This window comes from Chenopodium album, chromosome 24 (genome assembly GCF_948465745.1).
Source record: "Chenopodium album chromosome 24, dcCheAlbu1.1, whole genome shotgun sequence".
Lineage (NCBI taxonomy): Eukaryota > Viridiplantae > Streptophyta > Magnoliopsida > Caryophyllales > Amaranthaceae > Chenopodium > Chenopodium album.
The window spans coordinates 34,146,821-34,158,680 of NC_137857.1; the positions used below are offsets into that span (position 1 = coordinate 34,146,821).

The following is an 11,860-nucleotide window of genomic DNA, read 5'->3' on the forward strand; positions in this document are numbered from 1 at the left end:
TCATATTAATGCTTGAAAAGTATGAGAAAATGACAATACAAAATTCAAAACTAAAACTTTATAGAGAAGATTTTATTTAAAAGTAACTATTACTCATTCGATTTTATATTGATCTTCTCAATTAGACATCTTTTTGTCAGACAAAATTGATCAAAATGATAAGATCAATATAACACGAAAGTATACAATATGCCTATCCAATCCGATCCATTTTTCAAGTTCAGGCCAAGATCGGTATTTTACACAAAATAACCCTAGCCCAATTGGTTCCCAACCCATTTGGCATTTGGTGATAAACAATTTATTGAGGAATTCTCAAAGTCGAGCATTAATTGAGACTTCACAAGGAACTATAAATATGTTCATTCAATACCCAATTATCCCATTTCATTTCATCATCCCATTTCATTTTTCTGGGTAATTGCACCATCAAACAAAAATTAAATTTCTTCATTTCTTTAACCCTTTACCAATTTGTTGGAGATTTTAAGTGTCGCAACATTACACAAATCTTCTTAATTTGGTTACTGTGATTTTTCATAATTTTCACTGCAAATCAGCAAATTCACAGTGATAACAAGATTACAACTTTTACAGGTATGATACTACCCATTATTTGATTTAATTATTCTCGTAAAAATGATTTGATCTTGAATAATTATAGTGAATTATACAATTTTTATTATTAATAAATAACACATTAATCATAATTCTTGGGCTTTTTTTTTTTTTTTTTTTAAATCTTTGCTTTCTTGGAAGATTACTCATGTAATGATGATTTTTACGCTAGTTTGTGTATGTTTAGATTAATTTTATGATGATTAAAGTTTCTTGTTTATGTAACATAATGCATGATCATCGTATATAATTCAAGATCACATTTCCAGGAAATTTTGTGTTAATATTAGATGCTTAATTTGAAGATGTTTAGTGAAATTAGAGACAATATCATGTTGGTTTTCAGTATGTTTAAGGCTGAATGGAGTACGATGAACTCGGTTCGAGTTTAAGTAATGGCGTTAATGGTGATTACCATTAGACGTACTAGTTTCTTGAGAAGTTTGGTTGTCCTGTTTCTGTAAATCTTGTTATCAGTAACTTTTCCCCTGTTTTTTCAAAGCTGCAAAAGCATCTTTAAGACTTTAATCAGCAGATGAGCTTTTCTTTGCTAGAACTTTGCTTTGTGCTCTCTCTTTACGAGGTACATTATGTATCCGATACAATTTTAGGATGTTTGGAAAAAGTTGTCGCCTTTTCTAAATAGTTATGGTTTATGATTAGGTCTTATCAAAGTGACATTACTTATAATTACGAGATGTGGAACGGAGAATTGTTTTGTCATCCTTCGTGTACGTGTGTTGTGTGTGTTAGTGATGCCAAGTCATGTTGTACGATGATACGATGGAATCTCTAGTTCAATGTGCATTTCTTCCTTGTTGGATTATTTGCATTAAAAGAGGTTAAAGAAATGAAATGAGAGGCATGAATTTTGGTTAGTTTAGCATATGGTTTTGTTTGTCACATAAAATCCGCAGTTTCTGACTTTTTTTTTTTTTTTTTTTTTGAAGCACATCTTACTTTCCAATTCATTAATCTTATAAATCATCAGGAAGAAAAACTTCGTTACGGGCCATCCTAGGCAATGGTTCTTGTAATAACAGTTGATGGTTGAGAGAATTTTAAACTGAACTGCTGTATTCTGTTATTTATGGATTTAACTTGTGTTATAGTATTTTGTTTTCTAGGTTGAGCTGAATTCTCTTTATTATCTTATGCTTCACCTTAAAATATGATGTTATGCTGTCTCTGAAGTTGGATCTGTATGTGCATGCAGGATGAGCCAACTGATGAATCAGGGAACTGTTACTATACCAGCAGAGGCACAACCAAAAAGGAGACGGGGGCGCCCTCGGAAGGATGAGAGTCAAGCACCTCCAAGACCTCCAGTTCCCAGCTTTCCCATCATACAAGGGGAGGGATCTAGTACACTTAAACCTACAGCAAGCAATCCATCAAAAGGAAAAGAAAGTATTGAAGATGTCGATGATGATGATGATGATCAGGAATATGATGAGATGGTTGGGCAGGTGGTTACAGGAGTCCTAGAGTATGCCTTTGATGCAGGGTATTTTCTTTCAGTCAAAGTTGGGGATAGTAATGTATACATGCGAGGCGTTGTGTTCAAGGAAGAATGTATTGTTCCTGTTACCCCTGAAAATGATATTGCTCCCAATACTAAGATGCATAAGAGAAAAGATTTCCCAATCCCCTCGATGAATGTCAGCACTCAGGCAGCTGAACAAACTGCTCGTAATTCTTCTTTGAATCCAGCTGAAAACATCGAAATCCAACAGCAGGAAAAGGTCCCTTCCCCAAGTTTCACTCAGAAGGGGCAATCAGAGGATAAAGAACAACAGGAGAAAGCTTCAGATGAGACGGAACAACAGGAGAAAGCGTCAGAAGATAAGGAGCAGCAGGAGAAAGCTTCAGAAGATAAGGGGCAGCATGAGAAAGCATCAGATGATAAGGAACTGCAGGAGATTTTAGCTGATGTGGAGGATCAGGAGAAGCTCTCACTAGGAGCTGAGATCATTGAGGAGGTCTCGGCTAAAATGGAGAGTCTGAAAGATTTGTCAGAGCCTCCGGTAAAGAAGCAGAAGACTGATGAATCAACTGTTAGTCTGTCAAATGAGGAGGATATGATACAACATGATGCTGTCACTAATGAGAATTCTGAGCATGCTGTCATAAATGAAAATTCTGAGGATGCTGTCAAGCCTGTTGAAGAAGCTACTAATACTGTTTTGCCTATGGAAGCAAATATTAGTCCTCCTCAAATCGCAATATCCCTGAAAGACTCATCAGTAGATGCTCAGACAGTCATGGAGCAGGACATTTGTCCAACTTCAGGTTTTCAGATTAGCTTGGAGAATCCAGACGATGAAGATGAAATGTCTGAACCACCAAATGACGTTATCCCAATGGAAACAGAACAAGGGGGAGACAAATGATTAGGGGAATTAATGATTCTAATTGTTCACAATTTATAGATATTTTTTGGTCATTGCAGATGTCAAACTAGATAGAATTAGACCCTCCTGACTGCTTGGGCTGATAATTTTGGTTAGATTTTTCTTGATTGTTTTATGGTTTCCACAGATAAACTTGTAGGAACTAAACTTTTTTATGGCTTTGATGAAACACTTAGTTTTATGTTTGTAGCAATCACCTGGTAGACGGTTCTTATATTCTGATGCATTTTTCTGTCGCATATGAACTAATAGAAACAGATGTTTCATGTTTTAGATCAACTGTTGGATTGGACGTTTCTGTAATGTAATCTTAAATTAGAACTTGACCAAACGTTGGATTGTGTTGTTCTGATGCGTTCCAATTTGTCAAACATAGATACATTCGTTCAAGTGTTAGAACTCCGAACTCCATGAAGTCTTTCATGATTTGATTCAATATGAAGTTTTTATCAAGTTTATTAAAAGTGTAGAAGCTGAGTTAGATTGGCTCACTATATTCTACAGAGTTCACCAACATGACAGTGGTGGCACCCATCTAATCTAGTATAGAGTGACCCTAATTTTGAACTTCCATTTTTAGCAAGTGTTTAAGAAGTGAAAGTTTCAAACTTAAAATCTTGGGGTAACATGCACTTTTGGTAACTAATACGGAGTATTAACTAGAGTATCCATTTGCATTATTTTAATTATGGGTTACAAAATAGCTGAAGAATAATAAAAATAAATTTCTAGAAGGTTCTCTATCTTGGTTAAAACATCTCATGTTCAACTATAAACTAGTTAGGGAGACTCATAATAACGTATCGTGTAATGTTGATATACGAGTATATGTTTAAACATGCTAATAACCTTTGACACTTACACATTTTTTTCGGTTTGTGTCGTGTTATTTTAAAAATATGTAAGCATCATTTAATTTCTTTATTTATTTTGAAGGATAGTTCAAATTATTTAAATTTCATAGATTATTGATCATTATTTAATTATGTGTCATGGCGTATCGTGTAAAATCGTTTAATTTAACAGGCCCAAAACCTTGATACTAACCCGATATTAAAGGGTTTGGAGTCTTTAGACGTTTGGTTTATGTCGTGTTTGCTTTTGGCAACTCTATATTCCAATTTCCAAACCCTAGTTGTATTTTGCTAATTTCATGCCGGTCAAACAAACCCTATAAATACTCGACATAAGTTTCATAAGTTCATCACTTATTCACATCTAAAGCGATCGAATAACTTCATCATCATTCAATTCTCTTTCTTCACCCTTTTCCACAATATTCAATCGTAAGTTCTCTAGATTTCTTTCAATTTGTTGAAATCTTTCCATTATTTTGTTTCAATCTCTAACTATACGTCAATTGATCGATCAATTTGCAATTTTATTTTGCATACAATATGGGAAATTTATGCCGAATTTGATTATTTTGGTATGAATTGAAATTGGTTTATCTTGTCTTTACAAATTAGGGTTTAATTATCTTTAGATTACTTTTTTGTTCTGCTTCTGCAAAAATTGTTCTTTAGATCAAATTTTCATGGTTTTTTCTAGATGGTTTCATGTTTGATTGCTATAATATTTTGTGAATTAATCTTCCAATGTTGTCGATTAAAGTAAGAATTTATGTTTTGATTTATGTGAATGTTCAATTATGGGGATTGTATACAGTTGATTATTGTTTTGAATGGTTGATTAGTTGATTATAGTTTTGAATGGTTGATTAGTTGATTATAGTTTTGAATTGTTGATTTATAAATTATTGTTTTGAATGGTTGATTAATTGATTATTGTTTTGAATGATTTAGATGATGCAAATTTTCGTCAAAACCCTAACTGGCAAGTCCATCACTCTCGAGGTCGAGAATTCTGATACGATTGATAATGTTAAGACCAAAATTCAAGATAAAGAGGGAATTCCCCCAGATCAGCAGCGTCTGATCTTTGCTGGAAAACAGCTCGAGGATGGCCGAACCCTTGCAGACTATAACATCCAGAAGGAGTCTACTCTGCACTTGGTGCTTCGCCTTCGTGGTGGAGTGCAAATCTTTGTAAAGACTTTGACAGGAAAAACAATCACCTTGGAGGTCGAAAGTTCTGATACGATTGACAATGTTAAGACCAAGATTCAGGACAAGGAGGGAATCCCCCCAGATCAGCAGAGGTTGATCTTTGCTGGAAAGCAGCTCGAGGATGGTCGTACCCTTGCTGATTACAACATCCAGAAGGAGTCGACTCTCCATCTTGTGCTCCGGCTAAGGGGTGGTATGCAAGTTTTTGTGAAGACTTTAACAGGGAAGACTATCACTTTGGAGGTTGAGAGCTCAGACACTATTGACAATGTTAAGACTAAGATACAGGACAAGGAGGGGATCCCCCCAGATCAGCAGAGGCTGATCTTTGCTGGGAAACAGCTCGAGGATGGGCGTACCCTTGCTGATTACAACATCCAGAAGGAGTCAACCCTTCATCTTGTGCTCCGATTAAGGGGTGGTATGCAAATTTTTGTGAAAACTTTAACAGGAAAGACTATTACTTTGGAGGTTGAGAGCTCCGACACTATTGACAATGTTAAGACCAAAATTCAAGACAAGGAGGGAATCCCCCCAGATCAGCAGAGGTTGATCTTTGCTGGGAAGCAGCTCGAGGATGGGCGTACTCTTGCTGATTACAATATCCAGAAGGAGTCAACCCTTCACTTGGTGCTGCGCTTGAGAGGAGGGATGCAGATTTTTGTTAAGACCTTGACAGGGAAGACCATCACTTTGGAGGTTGAGAGCTCAGACACTGTTGATAATGTAAAGACTAAGATCCAGGACAAGGAAGGCATTCCCCCTGATCAGCAGAGGTTGATTTTCGCTGGGAAGCAGCTTGAGGATGGGAGGACCCTTGCGGATTACAATATCCAAAAGGAGTCTACCCTTCACTTGGTGCTGCGTTTAAGAGGTGGGATGCAGATTTTTGTCAAGACCTTGACTGGGAAGACCATCACCCTGGAGGTTGAGAGCTCAGATACTGTCGATAATGTGAAAACTAAAATCCAGGATAAGGAGGGGATTCCCCCGGACCAGCAGAGATTGATCTTCGCAGGGAAGCAACTTGAGGATGGACGCACCTTGGCTGACTACAATATTCAGAAAGAATCCACCCTCCACCTTGTCCTTCGTCTCCGTGGTGGCTTTTGAGTTGGTTATGTGGGATTGTTGTTGTTTGGAACGCTGATGGCTTAAGATTTCCTTTGCTTTTAGTAGGTTATGATTATGATAAACAATTTTTTAGCTTATGTTTTCTTATTGTAGTAATGAACTAGTAAAGTTCTATCTTATAAGAATCTATGAATAAATATAATTTCTGCACTTGTGCTTTTGTATGTTATTTGTGGCTCTTAAATTACACAACTGATCTGATCTATTTTTCTTGCTTACTTGAAATTGCTATGGTATACTTCGACAGTTGAGCACTTTGTCTTAATGCCTAGCTAGCACAGTAACAGGGATGAACATAAACAAATATCTCCTTCATCCGCAATGTTGCATGATTGTTAAAAACTGAAATAATGTTTGTGAGTATTGTGACCTTTATCTGCATGATCATTAATTTGATATAATTCATGCATAAATGACTATTAATTCATGCATAAATGACTATTTAGGCAGAGGGGAGAACGTTAAGTACACTATATATATCCGAGCACATTTTTCTTTAACCTCAAGTACCCATGTCGGACCCTCGACACTCGATCATAGGTATGACTCTTAAACACTTCATTTTAATTCAAAATCATGAAAAAATTTCGTATAATAGACTAGTCAGACATTTAGATACGTTATACGTACTCGTGTTGGATTATGAGTAACCGAGCCTGAGCATTATGCATATTCCCCATTGATATCGGATATCAACAAATATTGTGAATTTCATGGCAGTGTTGAGGTGGACTCCGTTATGCCAATTTCTCTTACGGAACTCTAGTAGATGTGAAAATTGATGTCGTCAACTCCTTTAATTCAATTGTGGGTAAATTTGGGGAGGAGGAGAGAGAAATTAAACAATGTCCCCAAAGTAAAAAGGAGTAATTTAGGATATAATTAACCCCAAAGGGTAGGTGTTAAACTCCTCCATTATTTCCACCATTAAAGATTAGCTTTCATTGCTTCACAATTGAAGATGAACTCTGCATTCTCCATTGAAGGCAGCCACAAGAGTGCGTTGGTTAAAGCGAAATTGACGGGCTTCGAATTACGGGAATGAGCTGGAATTTTATTCTTACAATTTTGCCCCTCATTAACATAGTTAAAAAGACCACAATACCCCTATATTAACAATTTTTGTTGATATCTTGTATTTTCTCCCTACAAGAACAGCAATTAGCTAATCATCTTCTTTTTCGTTCCTCTTTTCAAATTTACAGAGATTTCTCTTCGAATTTTGCAGAAAATAACCCACAAATCTTCACAAGTAAGTACTCGTAATCTCTCGCATTTATACTGTTATGTTTCAATTGATTTGCTTGTTAAATTTTAATTTTTGATCTTATTTTCAATTTTAATTTACTGCAATTTCGATCAATTAATAAAGGGAAGAAGATGGATATAATATCTCAATTGCAAGAACAAGTAAATTTGATAGCATCACTTGCATTCAATACTTTCGGAACTTTACAAAGAGATGCTCCTCTTGTTCTCGTCTCTCTCCTAATTACCCTGAACCTCCTAATTCGAAACCCCAATTCAAATAATTCGAATCCCAATCCACCCCAACAAGGGCAGCAACAACAACAACCGCCGCCTGATGCTTCTGCCAATTTTGCTGATGGACCCAAAACCGCCGGTGCTGCTCTTGTTAGTTTGTTACCATATAATACAAGTTGGAAAAATAAGTGTAAGTCAATCATTGTCCTATGAGATTTCTCCTTTTATGTACTCTCGGATATTTAATTCTTTAGTTGATAAATTATTTGGTGCACGTTTCTCAAAAATATAGCTAAAGAAGTACAAGTTAGAAATCCATACATTACTAATTTACTAACATTTTTTTTTTTATGACTACTAGTAGTTTATTAATTATGCATATACACATAGTAATATAATTACTTCGTATGTAAGTACTGACGAAAATACATACTTGTATGGTTTCAAAAAAATAAATACATACTTGTACAGTTTGAGTACCTTAATATTCACATACATATCTTATAATAATGCTAAATAAGATCGGAGTACTAATAATACTTACAGTACTAACTTTCCTAAAAAAAAAAAAAAAACTTACTAATTAAATAATTAATAACACTAATAACATAAAAAGAATGACATATTAAATAATTAAGTTGAAATAGAATTAGCATCAGCAGCAGCAATCAAAAAATCAACGGCTTGGATTGGACTTAAGATTTCCACCACTTTCTTAAGCGTCTTCATCCGTAGATCATTAGCCTTCCCAAATATCTCGTTTAAAATATCGTCTTTATGCCCTAGTATTGTCGACTTGCGAGAGAGCTCAACCATTATAGGTAACCAAATTAAAGATTGATCTTCGAATTTTGCAGGAAAAAAATCCGCAAATTTTCACAATCTCTCTCACTTATACCGTCTTTGTTATACTTCAATTGATTTGCTACTTAATTCTAATATTTTATTAATTTCAATTTTAATTTACGAAGAAGATGGATATAATATCGCAATTGCAAGAACAAGTAAATTTGATAGCATCGCTTGCATTCAATACTTTCGGAACTTTACAAAGAGATGCTCCTCCTGTTCGTCTCTCTCCTAATTACCCTGAACCTCCTAATTCAAATAATTCGAATCCCAATCCATCCCAACAAGGGCAGCAGCAACAACCGCCGCCTGATGCTTCTGCCAATTTTGCTGATGAACCCAAAACCGCCAGTGCTGCTCTTGTTAAGGCTGCAAAGCAGGTAAATTTTTCTGGGGTTTATTGTTTTTCTTCTGCCCTTTTTAAGTTTCTTTATTAATTGAATTTTGGGTGTATATTGATGAAATTTGAACTGTAATTATTGGAATTGTGCTATTTTAGGCTCATAATATTGATGTTAATTATGTGTTTTGTTGGAGATGTTATTCTAGTTTCAAACTTATAATGTATGGAGACGGGCTTCTTTTGCTAGTGTCAATTAGCTTATAAAAAAAATTGCTTATGCACGGAGCTCCTGAGACATTCTATACACATATAGGGTTGTTTGTGGTGGTTTATGATTTTAGACTAGAATGGCTTTCTTGAGTCAATGAGTAGGAATTCGTTGGTTCGGTGTGTATGATAACTCTGTCCGAAAAAGTTAGACCATCTTTTCTTCGCTTGATTTGATTATGACTTGAAGAAGTGGTAATAGGCGTACAATTCATTGCAACTACTACAATAGAGAGTAACTGCTCAGTTTGAGTAAGACACATAGCAAAGAAGCTCTATATTTTAGGTTGATCCAATTTGTATCTGTGCTTGTGTCCTCCCTATGATTAGAGTGTGATGAAGATATTCTGTTTTCTGGATCTTGTTAGGCTTGACATCTCTCTAAAGGGGAGAGTCTTTAATAGTTGTGGAAAGATGAAAATAGAGGTGTAAGCTTTGAGCATAGAAATTTCAAATATCGGGGTTACAAGAAAATTTTAGCTGCATACTTATGCCTGGATATCTATAATGCAGCTTTTAGCCGCCAGGTTTCTATTATAAACATGGGATACCGTTGTCCAAAAACACACACACACACACACACACATGGCAAACTAATGTAGATCTTCCTCCGTTTTCATCTTGTTTCTTATTTTCCTTAGGATGAAAATGATGTTGCCATTTTGTTTGTTACATGCCTCCGTTTCTACCGTAGATAGTTCTATTGAGGTTTTAGGGCTTATTCTCAAGATTTGATTGCTTCTTGAGCTTCCTATCATGTTTTATAATAATAGGTATTAGATAACTAGTAATGTCCTGTGTAAATTGCCACTGATTTTTTTGTATAGATATCAGTTCTTGTCTTCTATTTTTGACTTGTTATTCTTTAGACCAGTGCAGATATGGCAAGCTTTTCTTTTCTTTTCTTTTCTTTTCTTTGTTCTTATTAGTTTGTTGGGGAGATAAGGAGTTTTACATTGGGGAAAGTATTTTAACCCATCAAATGCCTTCAATAATTTTCTCTTCTGCCTTTTCAAATAATTTGTCATCGCTAATTTTTTTTTTTTTTTTTTAACTAACTTGCACTTTTACAGTTTGATGCCTTAGTTAATGCCCTACCACTGGCTGAGGGAGGTGAAGAGGCTCAACTGAAAAGAATAGCTGAGCTTCAGGTATTTAAGTAGTCTAGTAGATAATTTTCTGTGAAATATAGAAATCTATAGAGCCTACTAAAGCAGTCTTTCTTGTGTATATTACCAGGCAGAAAATGATGCTATTGGCCAAGAATTGCAGAAGCAACTGGAAGCTGCTGGTAATGACTTGTTTTTTTTTACTATAAATTATATTCTGTATGGAATAATTTGCATTGTCTACTCTTTCGTTAGATTTTGCCTGCGTGAAATAAAGCCCCTGTCATAAATTATTCTCAAAGTCTCAAATACTTGACTGGAAATATTTTAGAATTTTTTTAATCTGTAATTTTGGCTCCTACTCGAACCAGTTGATGGTGTACTACCTGACCATCTGCACATAGCTTCTGGTTCAGTTGATACACCCTATAACCACATTGAGCCCCATTGAATCATTTTACTCTATAAATAGTTGTGCAACCAGAATAAGCAGAGCATAAGGTTCTGCTATAATGTGCTGTGAAAGGTGTAACTGGCTATAAAAGTTCTACTTTGTGTGTATGCCTTCAATTGAGGAGTTGGATCAACTAGCTTACTCTTGATGCATGAGGGTGGTTAACTGACTTGTGTACTGTGTACCTTATATGTGTACACTTTTACTTGTGTAGCCTGTGAGTTATTAATGTGGTAGCTATCAGTCTTACAGAATCTGTTACTTTAAACTAATTGAATATGATGCTTGATTTCAGTAGGAAGTTTTCCTAAATAGATTCCTGATGCTACTTTTCTGGTGTTTAGTAAAGCTAATGGCAGTGAGTCACTGAGTCGTAATGGTTTACACATTTTTCTTCTTTCTGCCCAGATAAGGAATTAAAGCAAGTCCAGGATCTGTTCAGTGAAGCGTCTGATAAATGCTTGAACATGAAGAAACCATATTGAAGATGTTTCCCCTTGGGAAAGAAAAAAGGATTGTAGATCTTGTCTGCGTTGATCAAGTTACTGGCCTGAAGTTGTGTTCAAACAAGGAGGATACGCAGCCTGTGTCTGTCATCTTTGTACAGTTCCCAAATATTGTGCATTTGTTAGTTAAATGTTTTAGAATGAACTAAGCCGGTATCTTTTAGTTAGTAATCTTAGTGTAGCACGTAGCTTGGCTTAAGAATTTTTAGTGCCCAAACAAAATTGTTAAGAAGACATGTTGAGTTTACTAACTTGCATTCCATTGTTATTGATCTGTCATTCTGTCATTAACTGTTGGCCACTGTTTCTGGAAGCAAAATGTTACTAGGCTGGCATGTATAGGCATAAACCAGTGCGCATGCATGCTCAGCAAACTTAACAAGGCGGTGCATAGTGAATGGACCTAAACCAGCTAATTACAACTTTAAATTCTATTTCAAAGGCCATTCACTTTTTTTGTTGAAGATGCTTGTTTAACTTGAGACAAGACTAAATAAACATCAATACCACCTCTAATACTGACGTTTTGTGATTGGCTACTTGTAAGTTGTTACAAACAAATTCGTACTCCATGTGAATATATGATATTATTATCAATTTGTGTTGTTTGAA

The 11,860-nt window shown here is 35.4% G+C and overlaps 2 protein-coding genes across 3 annotated transcripts; both read left to right on the forward strand.

Moving 5' to 3' along the window:
* The first annotated feature begins 4,148 nt into the window (after nt 1–4,148).
* Nucleotides 4,149–6,310, forward strand: LOC145610130 (polyubiquitin-like). The gene is made up of 2 exons (XM_081665398.1): nt 4,149–4,318; nt 4,838–6,310. Exon 2 carries the CDS (start codon nt 4,838–4,840, stop codon nt 6,212–6,214), a length of 1,377 nt encoding a protein of 458 aa, XP_081521524.1. The 5' UTR covers nt 4,149–4,318; the 3' UTR covers nt 6,215–6,310.
* Nucleotides 6,311–7,404: 1,094 nt separating this feature from the next.
* On the forward strand, nt 7,405–11,535 carry MED21 (mediator 21). 2 transcript variants are annotated; one of them, XM_081667072.1, is made up of 5 exons: nt 7,405–7,487; nt 8,692–8,949; nt 10,253–10,330; nt 10,419–10,470; nt 11,151–11,535. In XM_081667072.1, the coding sequence occupies exons 2-5, from the start codon at nt 8,695–8,697 to the stop codon at nt 11,225–11,227; spliced, it is 462 nt and encodes a 153-aa protein (XP_081523198.1). In that variant the 5' UTR covers nt 7,405–7,487; nt 8,692–8,694; the 3' UTR covers nt 11,228–11,535. The 2 variants fall into 2 exon arrangements, with proteins under 2 accessions (XP_081523198.1, XP_081523199.1); XM_081667073.1 differs by lacking the exon at nt 7,405–7,487 and adding an exon at nt 8,477–8,541.
* Nucleotides 11,536–11,860: the final 325 nt, after the last annotated feature.